The 14,234-nt window shown below is 44.3% G+C and overlaps 2 protein-coding genes across 39 annotated transcripts in view; one reads left to right on the top strand and one right to left on the bottom strand.

The window, feature by feature from the left end:
- Positions 1-9,954, top strand: part of ADD1 (adducin 1) — a 126,239-nt gene extending 116,285 nt beyond the window's left edge. For 34 of the 35 annotated variants that reach the window (XM_038399334.1, XM_038399332.1, XM_043512551.1 and 31 more), the window contains one exon: positions 7,113-9,954. In XM_038399334.1, coding sequence (XP_038255262.1) covers position 7,113 — 1 coding nt within the window. In that variant the 3' untranslated portion in view covers positions 7,114-9,954. The remainder of the gene's footprint in view (positions 1-7,112) is intronic. The other variant, XM_043512542.1, reaches the window with a different exon arrangement.
- Positions 8,795-14,234, bottom strand: part of MFSD10 (major facilitator superfamily domain containing 10) — a 49,433-nt gene continuing 43,993 nt past the window's right edge. For all 4 annotated transcript variants that reach the window (XM_038399341.2, XM_038399340.2, XM_043512564.1 and 1 more), the window contains one exon: positions 8,795-13,834. In XM_038399341.2, the coding sequence (XP_038255269.1) occupies positions 13,728-13,834 (107 nt within the window). In that variant the 3' untranslated portion in view covers positions 8,795-13,727. The remainder of the gene's footprint in view (positions 13,835-14,234) is intronic.

The following is a 14,234-nucleotide window of genomic DNA, read 5'->3' as shown; positions in this document are numbered from 1 at the left end:
TGACACCACCAAGATTCTAAGACTGGAACTTAGTTTGAAATTGTGTTGCATGAGCTAGCTATAAATGAGCTCACTCTTTAAGCTTTGTTGGCTTTACAGGGCTAACAAAAGTAAACTTCATGTATATGTGTATTTCCCTAACCTAAGCAGCTGTGACTGAATGCAATGAGAGCTATGACTCACAGAGAGATCCGTTGAATGAAGGTGCCATTCTTCTTCGAGTGCTTGCTCATGTCCATTCCATATTAGGTGTGTGTGCTCGCCACATGCACCGGTGCTGGAAGTTTTTCCATCAGCAGTATCCATAGGGGTCTGGATCCGGCGCCCTCTGGAGTGGTGCTCGCATGGTACAGTATCACTTCCTTCTTGCCACCAGTGACGGTGCTGGAACATCTGCTGCTTTGGCTAGGGTTGTTTCGTTTTCTGTTCTTGTGAACTTTGAAAAACTGTATTATAGTTAGTAGTTTCTTGGTTACCCTTAGTAGTAGTTCTCAACTTTTCATTACTTCCAAACAGGACTCAGCCGGGGGACAGGCATGCCCTGGTCCCCAGACTTTAAGCTCTGCGGTCACTGTAAACAGCCTATGCCCGTCAGTGATCCACGTACCAGCTGCCTAAGGTGCTTAGGCAAAGGGCACATAAGTGACAAGTGCAGTATCTAAAAGTCTTTTAAACCTAGGATGAAGAAGGAGCACGATATCTGTCTGAAAGTGCTCCTAATGGAGTCGGCACTCACTCTAGCACCGGAGCAGCAGTCTGACTATGCACTGACCACCACAGCCTCCGTGCACAGTGCTCTACCGGCGCCGTCCACAGGCCGGCAATGGTCTCCCTCCACAGCTCCGGTCATGAATCCAAAAAAGATTGGGAGGGGAAGATCTCCTACCTCCCATAAGGGAAAGGAGAGGGCTGGGGGTGAGCCATGACCCGTGCCGGGCAGCTCAACACCCTGTTCGGGAAGTCTGGCCCAAGCTCAAGTTGAGCAATGCAGCCCATCCCATGCTTTGTCTGCACCCCTGGATAGCAGTGCAGGCCCTAGCCAGCTTCAGGTGCCGTTGCCACCCAAAGCACTTTGAGCGGCTCAAAAGATCCTGACACTCCTGGTGCCACCTACACCGGTTCCCGCAGTACCCCTATCTCGAGAAAAACCCTTGTTGGGACCTGTGCGTGAGTCCCCGCCTCAACGGCACTGTTCCCCATCGAGAGGGAAGTCCTGCCAGCGTTCACCTGCCCACAGCCATCATGCCTCAGGACTGGAGAGGCAGGCTCAGCGAAGCCCTCTTCGGTCCCCTCACGGGGGCACCGATTGAGAGACTCTGTGTACCACACCGGTTGATTGGCGCAGATCCTCTGAGGCACACGCCATCCAGCAAGAACTCCGACACCAGCCCTGACCATCTCCAAGGCCCAGGACCGATCGGACACCAGAGACCGCCAATCGCTGCACCGTCATCGCCTGTCTCCAAGGAGGAGATCGTCCTACTCAGGACAATCTTCCCGGCAACCAGCCCGTAATAGCACCCGGTCCCGTTCAACATCCCAGTACCGGTCAAGTAGCATGAGGCAAGGATCAAGCCCTTGTACCGGTGGTGCCATCTACATTATCAGCACTGAAACCTGTCCCAGAGCCCAAAGCGCAGTCGCCGGCACCATGGTATCCGTGGAATCCTTGGGGGTTTACCCAACCTTTCCAGGTTGCCTGATCGGTGTCGGGATCCTTGGAGAGACCAACGGCCTCGGTATCCCGTCCCCCTCCGGTGCTGGAGACTTCGGGGAGCAAGATGCTGGACCACCAATGGACATGGAGGTTCCTGTGGCACCAGCATTGTCATCGCTGGCGAGGCTATCACTGGGCCCTCTCACCCAGTTCCTTAGGATGACGCCAAGGTGCACCAGGAACTTTTGAAGAGGGTCGATTCTAACCTGGGGCTTCAGGCAGAGGAATTGAAAGAGCCCTCGGACTCTCTGTTTGATGTCCTCGGCTCCTACCAGGGTGGCTCTACCCCTTCATGAAGGGGTTTCTAAGATCACTAATGCCCCATGGCAGACCCCCTCTTCCCTGGCCCCTATCTCTAAAAGGGCTGAATGCAAGTACTTTGTGCCAACCAAAGGGCATGAGTACTTATACTCCCACCCAGCCCCTAATTCCCTTGTGGTTGAGGCGGTTAACCACAAGAAGAGGCAAGGACAGCCCGGGGCCACCCTCAAAAATAAAGACTCGAGGAGGCTGGATCTCTTTGGACGTAAAGTTTATTCGTCTTCAGCCTTCAGCTGAGAGAAGCCAACCACCAAGCCCTCCTTGGCCAATATGTGGCAAGCCACGACCGAGTTTGAAGGGCTGCTCCCCAAGACTTCCAAGAAGGAGTTCTGAGCTATCCTCGATGAGGGCACTACTGCGGCCAGGTTGGCCCTCCAGGGGGCGTTAGATGTTGCTGACTGCACCATGACTTCTGCTATCTCCATGCGGCGAGTCTCCTAGTTGCTCCTCTCTGGGTTGTCCACTGAGGCTCAGCAGTCATTGCAGGACCTGCCCTTTGACAGCGGGGCCCTATTTGCGGAGCAAACAGACAACAAGTTGCATGGCCTCAAAGACTCCTGCACCACCCTGAAAACTCTGGGCCTCTACGTCCCAGCTCCAGCAAGTAAGCAGTTCAAACTGCAGCAGCCTCAGGGGGAGCCAGCCTCAGAGGGATCAGCCCCATAAACGATCCATGGGTTACAAGCGCCGCCCGAGCCACCCACCTCCACCCTTGGCCCTGTCGGGCTCGACCCGTAATAAGCAAGGGGCCAAATGGTCATTTTGAGGGTGTACCTGAGGGCAACCTACCAGACTATTCCCTGGATCCATCTTTCCCAGTATTCTCTGACCGCTGTAACTTGCGACTGCTGGGTTCTCAGCACAGTGGAACAGAGTTATACCCTCCAGTTCCTTTCTACCCCCGTTTAGCAGGGAGTTTTGGAGGAACTGCCGGCAGGACGGGAAGTGGAGTGCCAAGGCCAGGGGCCTGTGGATGGGCGCAGGACTTGCTACACCTGCAGATGGGTGGGCATTTAAAACAAGACTGTCCTTATCGGGGTGGGGGCAAGGATCTGCAGCCCCAGAAGGGAGAAGAGGTCCCGTGTGTGGCTTGTCGGGTGAAGAAACCCAGGCAGCGGCTAACTTGTTGGGCCTGTGGCCGATTGGGCCATGTATGGAAGATATGTCTAGGTCTAACACAAGAGGTCCACGTTGGTCCTGGCAAGGAAATGGGACCCCAAAGGAACCATAGGATGCCCCAGGCAGCAAGGAGGTGAGGAACCTGCTTAGGCTGGAGGGAGAGGGGCCACCTAAAGAGGGCTGCCCCCTTGGCGGTGGTCAAATGCAGAGGGAAATCCCTGCGAGCTTGGACGGGCTAAAAGTGGCAGCAGCATCCAGGGTGGGGGGAACCCCGCGAGGAGTCAGGACCCAGACCATCGCTGGGCCAGTCGTCCACCAGGAGACCCAGACAGACTGGGCCCCGCAGGAAGCTGGGACCCAGGCGGGGGTGGAGAAGGTGGCCGTGGGAACCCAGACCCTAAGGGTAGAGGGCCTGGCGGACACAGACCTGCGGGCCCGCCTAGAGGCCGCGGAGCAGGCCTGCAGACAGGCTGAGGCCGGGAGATGGCCCATGGCTGGGAGGCTTCGGAGGTGAGACGGGTGACCCTGGAGGGCCGGCTCTGGGGGCCTGAAGATCCGCGTCCCCCCTTCCCCCAAGCGGGGGGATCTTGGCGGGGGGTGTAGCACGGTGGTTACCCGATCCAAGGACAGATGATGATCTCCCATAACATGATGGTCAGATTCTTGAGAGGGCTGGAGAGACTAGTCCCACAGTGGGATGGTAACTTAGTCCTCTCTAGGCTCACTGGCGAGCTCTTTGAGCCGCTGTGCTCCTGCTTCCTTTCCCATCCATCATGGAAGGTCATGTTCCTGGTGGTGGTGACGTCAGCAAGACAGGTCTCGGAAATTAAAGCCTTGACCTCAGAACCACTGTACATGGTCTTTTACAAAGATAAGGTTCAATTGAAGTCCCCCCGGCCTTCCTGCCAAAGGTGGTCTCCACCTTCCATATGAATCAGGACATCTTCCTCCCAGTGTTCCATCCCAAACCGCACAAGACCAGTGAAGAGAGGCATCTTCATGTTCTGGATATCCAGAGGGCCTTGGCTTTTTCCTGAGAATGTACCAAGCCTTTCCATAAATCCACTCAACTCTTCATTGCTACAGCAGATAGGATGAAGGGTCATCCGGTGTCCTCACAGAGGATTTCCAATTGGATCACCTCATGCATAAAGACCTGTTGCAACCTGGCAGGGGTTCTGCCATTGCTGCTGATTGTCAGAGCCCACTCAATGAGAGCTCAGGCGTCTTTGGCGGCCTTCCGGGCGCACATCCCTATCCAGGACATCTGTAGAGCCGCAACGTGATCCTCGGTCCACACATTTACCGCTCATTATGCCATCACTCAGCAAGCCAGAGACGACACTGGGTTTGGCAGAGCTGTGCTGCAACCTACATGTCCATGAACTCCTACCCACCTCCAGGGGTACTGCTTTGGAGTCACCTAATACGAAATGGACATGAGCAAGCACTAGAAGAAGAAAAAACAATTACCTTTTCCGTAACAGGTGTTCTTCAAGATGTGTTACTTGTGTCCATTCCATGACGCGCCCTCCTTCCCCACTGTCGGAGTTTCTGGCAAGAAGGAACTGAGGGTGGGAGAGCCGATGGTGCCCCTTATAACATATCATGCTGGTGCAACTCCAGGAGGTACCAGAGCCGGTTCCCTACATATTCTGCTGAGGGAAAAACTTCCGGCGCTGGTGCATATGGTGAGCGCACACACCTAATATGGAATGGACATGAGCAACACATCTCGAAGAACACCAGTTACGGAAAAGGTAGCTGTCTTTTTTTTTTTTTTTAACTTAGTCAGTTTTCTGACTACAACCATACCTAAAGAATATAATTTTGAAAAGTGTATTTCCATGGTGGTAACTCTCTAGCATCTGTGTGTGTATAAAAAAAACCCCACTTTACCTCCAGAGTTCCATTCAAGCCAAAGCTGCAGACAGAAGTTTTCATGGTATTACTGCACGGAGTATGTGTTTGTGCTATTAGTTCTAGAATAGATCTTTAAATTTCCAAGTATTGTCATGTTGTTGTCTCTGAAATTGTTTTTGGTAGAAGATATAATTTGGAAAACCTCACTAAAATCACTGAGCAAAATAACAAATCTTTTACATGATGTGTGGTGATCTCCTTTATCTGATGTAGAATTTGAGGAGTTCTCTATTCTGATTAAAAACTTGCCCATCCTTGAGCTAAATTCAGAGATCCGTGTTTCATTCCAGTGTACAGTGATTCCATCTTACTAAACGATGTAGTGACAATTTCAGAGGCTGGGTGGGATAACTGTCTTGGACAGACAGTTAAAATTATTTTTATGTAGCTCTAATGCTTCGTAGAGTGGCAAAGGCTGTTTAAATGCCAGTAACTTCCTATGCTTTTATTTCAGGAATAATCCAAACTATTGATAGTCCTTCCTTTTTTTTTTTTTTTTTTTAATAAATAAAAGTCTAACTACATGAAAATCAGGTGCGGTACATGCACTAAGAAATTAGTCTGATTAATGCTTTCCACTTTAATTCCTGAAGAAATAAAAATCATGACTAGAAAGATGGTAATGATGAAAAGAGCAATGCTGGTGATGGACTATAAATGGACTTCTGTAAAATGGTCATAAAGGGTTAATCAGACTAATGCCTCATGTGGCAGCTCATAACATACATAATGGCGTTGTCATTTACCCTGCTTTTAAATCCTGTCTGCATCATAACACAATTTCAAACTTTTAACTTTACCATTCTGAGCATTTGGCTTGATACTGACTATTAAGTGGTTATTGTGGGTCTAACATAACAGAAGTTCACACTATTCTAGGCAAATATACATCACACATTCACAGAACAGTGTCTTCTAAGACACAGTGTGAGGAATTTTCAGTACAGTCCTGCAGGACTAAAGGACACAATCTCATTAAAGAAACACTCATACTTTCTGTAGATTGTTGTAATCACCTCTCAAAGCCTTGAACATAAAACTAATCCTGTGACTCAAATTGTTCTCTTGATTGTAGCAGATCTTCAATTTTGGAATTTTTAAAAATGAAAATTGTTGCCCCTATTTTTCTCGCAGCTCGCAAACCTCAATATGGTATATTTAATATTTAAATATTTAAAAGGAGAGTGTCACTAAATCTCACCAATGACTGAGGTCCACTGCAGATTAATGAGTAATGTGCACAGGGCCATAGCAAGGCCTATGTATGACTTTAGCCCCATTTAAGCTATGGCTCATGCTTTGCACAGAGATTAATTCACGCTAAGTGAATCCATGTGGTATAAAAGGCTGCATCACAAAACATGCTTAGCTAATTTAATTTGACAGGTTATATTGATTTTATTTATAAGACCTTATAACACACTAATAAATCTGGTCAGGATAATGAAAACATTACAATAGCAGACCTCGCTACGAAACTGTCTCTTATTAAATCTTCTCTGAGAAGCTCCATGGAAATACTGGGATTATTATAAGGCCTGGCAATATGAGAATTAGTGAGATTCTCGTACATCAAGCCATAGGTCTGATGTTTATGTAATTTGCTCCATCCCAACAAATTAAAACTTAAAAATTGGCAGCATAGTGACAATATCTCATTAATGCCAATGAAAATTGTAGGTTTAATTCCCTGCTCACTGTGCTAAAAATCCTCAGCATCATTTTCAAATGTACTTACATTACTATGTTTTATTTATAAAGCCTTGATATTTACTCTCTTGGCACTTTAGACCATTATGGTTGGATTCAACTTTATCTGCTGTTTGGCAGGAAGTTGAAAATAACCTTTTGAATATTCCACCAACATCTCTGTGCCCAAAGGTAAAGTAGAATAGACAGATTCCAAAGGCATTACATTAGTTAAATGAGCTAGATTTTCACACAGAGCACTCACTGTACAGTAGCTTCACCTTAATGTGTTTGAGACCAGCACACTATTTAACTAAATATTTCATATCAATCCATCCATTAGAGACACTGCAGGACCAGACTTACAAAGATGACAGTGATGCTGCAACTTTCAAGCAAACCCTCCCAGACCTCACCCCTGATGAGCCTTCAGAAGCACTCGGGTTCCCAATCTTCAGAAAGGAGGAGGAGGAAGAAGAAAGGTGCAGCGAAGATCTGACCAAAAGCCAGACTGAGTCACCTGCAACAGAAAATAAAGAGTTCCAGTCCCAACCTGCTGAAGAGGCAACAACACCAACAGCTGAGGAGGGGACAGCAGCTGACCCAGGTAGTGACGAATCTCCAGGGAAATCCCCATCCAAAAAGAAAAAGAAGTTCCGCACTCCTTCCTTCCTGAAGAAGAACAAAAAGAAGAGTGACTCCTGAAGGCCTGATGCGCTGCAGAAACACTGTCATATTTTAAAATCTAAATTCATTAACCACTAGAATGTACCGGATTGTACTGAGTGTTTTGTCTTATGTAAAGGAATGCAACAAATCAACCAACCAACCCCTCAAGTTATAGCTTGATTGTTTAAGATTTTAACAGGAAATTAACGTGCAGAACGGTGCTAAACCTCTGTTCTCAGCTGCAAATCACAGATTTGATCCTTAATTTGTAAACAAAATTAAATGGCTTCCATGTGGAAGACATTGAACCACTGTTTTTAATTTAAAGCCCACACTGCTTTATGTATGAACACAAGTATTTTTGACCAGACCACGTTCACAGTGCAGTATCTGCTCGCTCCAGAACGTGCTCTTTTCCAATGTTGTACTCATCAGTCACAAGTGGATTTTTTTTTAAATATTGCATTTTAGAGAGGATGCTTGTTTACATTTTAAGGGGGCACATTCTTGAACTGAGCTGTATGCTTCTGCAATCTGTGCTTACAGATCACGTTATAGTAAGGCTTTGAGACTATCCATACCTTACTCCTCCTGTCTTCTCCCTGCCACCCCCACCCCCCAATAACAACAACAAGAAAAGCTGACTTTCACCCATATTCTGTTTTGTGATATAGCTGGAACTATACCTTGTTTAACCAAGGTTAAACTTAACCTTGTGGTGTCTGAGGACTGAACTGGTGATGGTGTTTCCTGCTGATACTGTGCATTCAGTTTTTCTAATAAATGCAGTATTGTGAAATTTATGTTACAGACCCCAACCAAAATCAGGGACCATCAGAAATCACTTGCATAGCAGTTTGGTCTTTAGATACAGGTTGAAAACAGTTGTGTGTTAGACTTTTGGGACACTTTTAATTGGTGATCTAGAGCATGGACAGTTTTGGATTGGGTCTTCAGTGCACGTTTCATTGTTTTGATAAAACTTCCCTGGGTGCAGATGCGAATCTGTTGCATATAAGCCACATTTGCATCTTCACTCCCTCCCCTTATAAAAATGTAAACACATTACACTGAACACTTAACATATGTTTTTATATTAACTCTTTTTCTTTTCACTTACTGTAGCTTGTGTTTCTTGCTTTGTGTTGCCAGCAGTAGTTAAGTCAGGAACAGAAATCCCTCCCAGAGGCCTTAGAGGTACTTTTACTACAGGTTTCCATATGCATTTAGCATGTAGCAAAGTCAGGAAAATCACTTTCACTTCTTATTTGCCATCCTCTTCTAGTTACTGTCACGATTCTCTGTCACTGAGCACACACAGAGATCCACCTTCAGTTTATCTTTTTGAAAGCCAAAACATCTTCATTTGTTGCACACGTGAACTTTCCAGAAAACTTAATGAATTCACCCCAGTTATAAACCAAGATGCTCCAAGTGTCAATGTTCAAATGACACATTTCTATTTGTAACAGCAGAAAATATTCAAAGATTTCTCCATGGGGGGAAAAAGTTGGCTTACATGCAATGACTATAACTAAAGTGAAATTCAATAATGGATGTATCTTATAAGATTATATAAAATACCTGTTTTATAGTGAGAAAAATAGCAGACAGTGAATGCCTTGCAATTTGTGCAGTCTGAAAGCATTGAGTAGTACAGTGGTCTCCAAAGTTTTTGGGTCGCGCACCCCCACGGTGCTGCTGAAGAAAGGAGAGAGGAAGACTTACCGCAGGCATGCTGCTGAAGGAAGAAGGAGGAAAGACCTGCCGCAGGCGTGCAGAGCAGCTGCTGAAGGAAAAAAAATGGTGGAGTGCCCTATGGTGGTGCTCCTCCTGCTGTGCACCCCCTGGGGTGCGTGCACCTCACTTTGGAGACCACTGGAGTAGTAGAACAGGTTCAGCTATAGTGCAAAAATAAAGCCTATATTAGGCCTCAGGTGCATTGAAAACTTGGACCAAATTCAAGTGGTAAAAGGAAGACAAATTTACAAGATATGACAATAGCACTGTCAGGTGAGGAGGAAAAGTTTTAGTGGCAGTAATTAACATCAGAAATGTGACTTCTGTTTTGGAATACGTAGAGTACGGTGGAATTAGATGCAACAGCAAATCACTGCTTCAGAGTGACACCTAAACAATAATATTTAGTAAGGACTGCATGGCGCTAACAGCTTTGAGCTTGTATTCTAACCTTTTATGTCCTCTGTATACTAGGAAGCATACAGTACTTATCTTACTTTGCTAAATTGTGTTTTATTGCCAGGGTCATGATTACATTACTAAGCAATTGCTACATGTTTCAGTTAATAATGGAGTCCTCCCTTTTATCTTTGACCACATATGCAATGATTTTGATTCTAATTTTGTAGTTTCTTTCAATTCTTTGTATTACACTATGAAATCTAGCTATGTAAGGTATGGTTACACACTATGGGGGAAAAACAGTCACGTATTTTTCTTTCTTTGTTGTATCATTAAGTTTTACTCACAAATAAAATTCTTCTTTAAAAGAGTAAGGTTTTTTTTCCTCTGTTTTGAAAGCTGTTGTACAGTTTTAGTTTACAGAATCTCTTAGGGAATAGTGTTCAAACCATTTTAATTGAATGGTTAAAAAAAAAATATTCTTGAGAAAAGTACCTAGGATTTTATTATGGTAAACTAGTTGCTGTTAAAGTTTCAAACCAGATTGTGATGTCTAATGTTCTGGCCAGAGACCCTGAATGGGCCATGTAACAGTAAGCAGCAGAGACAGGCATTAAAAGGGATCAGTGTCTGAACTTTAATTGAGGGTACATGTAGACAGAATACAAAAAGCCTCCTTCATGTTGCAGTTAGTGTCCTTCTGGAGGAATTGGTATAGCTGAGAGAGCAACAGGAGGATCACTGGTCACTTCCAAGTTGGCATAATTCTGCCTACTTTAACACCCTACTAGATTAACCTTGTTCATTAAACTTGTCCTTAAAGTGATAAAGCTAGGGTGGAATATGTGCTCAGGTGAAAAAGCTAAGAATCCTAATTTGAAGTCTCATTCATTAAACAGGGGATCACTGCTTGGTTCATTCTTTATATTAAGTTCATGCTCAGTCTATATGCAGTAGCTTGGAGGTTTGAACAAATGCCACATAGTTTGCTGAAATACCAGGGGGAGGGCACAGCTGCTTTTCACTCTTGTAAATTTACATTTTCTGAGTAGATTCACAAGCAACATAATAATCCTCATGTCCTTTAGAATTAGTTTTTTTCCAAGGCAGGGGGAAAATGCTCTGCCTTTATCGATCACTCTTTAGGCTTTACCTGGAATGCTATTTTAGTGAAAGTCATTAATTCTGTTTTTAACTAAGGCTCTAGGAATACAAAATAACATTTTGGGACAAACAAGAAGCTGCACAAACCTTTTTCTGGGGATGTTAAAAAAAAATGGAATAAAACCTGCATAATAATTAAAAAAAAAAAAAACTCAAATTGAGACATTTAATAAAAGTGAGTCTTAAAACACTTATAAGAACTCTTTGGTTTCCTATATTACATAAGAGTGTAAAACCTACCAAAAGATTCATTTTGGTACCCAAAGTTCTATTCCTTGAGCAGGTGCAGTATGTGTTTAGGGCGCCTCTCATACTGGTTTGGGTTCACATATTATTCATTTACCAGTTCAAGTTTTATGTCTGCAATAGCACCACTTCAGGGTATGATCTTGTCAGAAGTCAAGCTAAGCACCGTCAGGCCTTGGATGGGAGACAGTTAAGAATAACTCAAGTGTGTTAGGATGTAATGTAGGCGGCACTCTTTCCTCTGAAACTGTATTGAACCAATGCCCTGCTATGTGTCAGTGTGTTTCTGAAGATCTTCTTGAAGAAAGACTGGCCATCACTGCTTATTGTCATCAAAATTCCCTTAACACTACTTACGAGTAGGGATGTTAGTTCTGTTATGTTACCCAAATTCTCACTTGGGTAACCTTTAGCCAATCTAAATGTTCCCTTGCCTCCACTGGCCAAGCTATTCTTCACATCCCCTACTAAAAACGGTTGTGTAGTGTTAAGGAAGTAGACTAGCTGGCAGTCTTCTCCCTGGTGGCTGTATTCCAAGGATCCTTCTATATGCAGTCTGAAGTGCTTCAGTTTCCTTCAGAATGAAAGATATGTGTGTTATGTTACTTACAGAGAGATCAACTGTCTACCATGTTTTTTCACTAATTTATGTGTTAAAGCCAAGCAGACTGCACAGTGATGTGCAAGAGGGAGTAGAAACTACTCCACTGATAAAGAATTAGGTCCTTACTGTCCCACTCCCATGCTAAAGCAATCCCACTCTTTCCATGAGTTGTTTTTGAGGGTGAGCAAACTAGTTTGGAGGGTAGGGCAAAACGAGCCTAATAGACCCAAATCTTTAAGGTACAAATAAGTACACCACCTCCACCCAGGCACTTGTGTGTCTCAGGTTTTTCTACTTTGATATCCTTTAGGAGTGAGCTTCTCTGTCAAACTTAGGGAACTGTGGACTTCTGATGAGTCCAGAATACACTGTATACCACAGAAACCTTCATTGCCTACAACATTTTAAGATCACAGTTAGTCTTACCATATAGCCTGTGCTCCCATTGGGTTTAAAAAAAACTAAGGTATCTGATGGGGAAGTAGGATTAGGAAACCAATTCTAAAGTGACTGTACTTGGACAGAGTGACCCACTAGGTCTCTTTCATCCCATCTCCTGTGCAAGACAATCAGAAGATGACAAAGACCTATTAGTGGGTGGCTCTGGTTGCAGTGATTGAGAGATGGCACATGGAGAAACTGAGAGACACACTTTCTAAACCTCTGGTTACTTTCCTAAATGGATGGGGTTGTTCTATACTGCAGAGTTTTTCCTTGTTTGAACAATCAAGTTAACTAACATGCGGCTGACCATAACACGGAAGCCCATGTAGAGAAGGGCAAATCATGATCAGCATTGTGCCAGTTAATCAGGTTATTTACAATAGTGATCAATGAGTATAATTTTGCAGTGGAAACAAGCCCTAATTAAACCTTTTGGGGTTACCTAAGCAACAGGCTAAGAACTGTGAGTTAAGACGAAACAAAAAGGTCTCACTTCTCCTTTATTAAAGGCCTTAGCATATTGCATGCCAACATGAAGTTGAACACAGGGAGACACCCCCCCCCGCATAAGTGCAGTCAGCTAGAGCTTTATGTAGGCCAATGATTGACTAACAAAAGGACAATCTAAAAATATGCATCTTATTATGGTGCATCTTACTAAACACACTAACTGCAGTAGACCAGTTTGCAATGAACTGTTTGTAGTGCAAAATACAAATATTTGGTAAATGCTCAGTATTGAAAAACCTGTTACACAAACTATTAGGAGTATAAAATGTAGCTAACACACTTTTCCAAGGCTATTGTATATAACAGTCAGGCCACCTCTTCATTTATGATCCCTTACCAAAACCGTAGGAATAGAGTCAAGATTGATAGAGGGCTCTCTCAGGTCATATAAAACTCAGGATACTAACAACACCCATAGCTTAAGGTACCAGATACAAAGTCCACTAAAGGGGGCTGTGCAAAGGGTTTGGCAAAATAATCTCAATGTGGCCCTCATAAAATGGGGGAGGGGTTGTATTTTCTCACCATGAACCAGTTCAGGTGGCTAGGGTCTTGATCAATTTCTCCATTATGTAGTTGCCTGAAAACTCCTCTAATCTATGTTCTGTCAGAGCAGCAGAATGAACAGCCAGTGATTAAAATGAAAAGGGAAGAGGAAGGCTATGTAAAAAACATTATACTGTGCACATGAGTCTGTGAGAAATGGTGTTTTACATGCTGCATCTGGTTGGGAACTGTAGTTAATTTAAGCATGAAATTCTGTTGTGGAGTGAGTCTCAGATTGCTGAATTCAACCTTTTTCTGCCCATATAGCTGGCATGATCTCACCATTTGATGTAGCAGGAATACAATTTGCTGAATGACACACACTTGCATCAGATACTTCTGATCTCAAACTTAGTCAAACTGGCTCACAGGCAGTGCTGGAGAGAATAACTTCAGCTGGGTTTCCATCTCCTTGAGAATTAGGGTGTGTGTGTGTAAGAAAAAACAATTTTGTGACATTGGTGTATATGCTGGTGAGTATTGCATAATGGAATTTGAGTTGGCCTTCCAGAAAATCAAAACACAATGTTGTTCCATTTTAAATCACTTCTTGCCAGCTGATTCTCCACCATTTTAGAAGTCCCTTGGAAATGAGTAGTTCTGTAATAGCCATAATGTTGCTCCACTCTTTGGTTATTCCTCCTTTGTTTGCTGGTTTATGTAACCAAGAAGAACGAGGGGAAGCAGGAACAAAACTGCACAAACAGTGAAGCAAACCTCAGCTCCTGCCAGCCAATAAACTGCAAAACAAATAAGATATTTAGTTCTTGGGGGGCTATCTTCATTGTACACATTAAAAAGATTTTTTCAAAGTGACTTCCTGTGCACCCTTGGTACAAATTTGAGTAGTTGCATGTTATAGGTAATTAGAGGTGTAACTAGTTGGATTAGCACCTATGATTCCTTGCCCATGAACAAAGAGTGGCTGTAAATAGCATCTGGCTAAAACCCTGGCCGAAAGTAGTCTCATTATTAAATTAACGTGTGGAACTCATTGCCATGGAATGCTGTGATGGCCAAAAGTATAACTGGGTACAAAACAGAGTTAGCTAAGTTCCAGGAGGATAGGTTCATCAATGCACAAGATGGTCAGAGATGCAACCCCATGCTTGGGGCAACCCTAAACCTCTGACTGGCAGA

Source organism: Dermochelys coriacea, chromosome 4 (genome assembly GCF_009764565.3).
Source record: "Dermochelys coriacea isolate rDerCor1 chromosome 4, rDerCor1.pri.v4, whole genome shotgun sequence".
NCBI classification, from domain to species: domain Eukaryota; kingdom Metazoa; phylum Chordata; order Testudines; family Dermochelyidae; genus Dermochelys; species Dermochelys coriacea.
The sequence above is the reverse complement of the archived record's forward strand: the minus strand, read 5'-3'. Positions and strand labels throughout refer to the sequence as shown.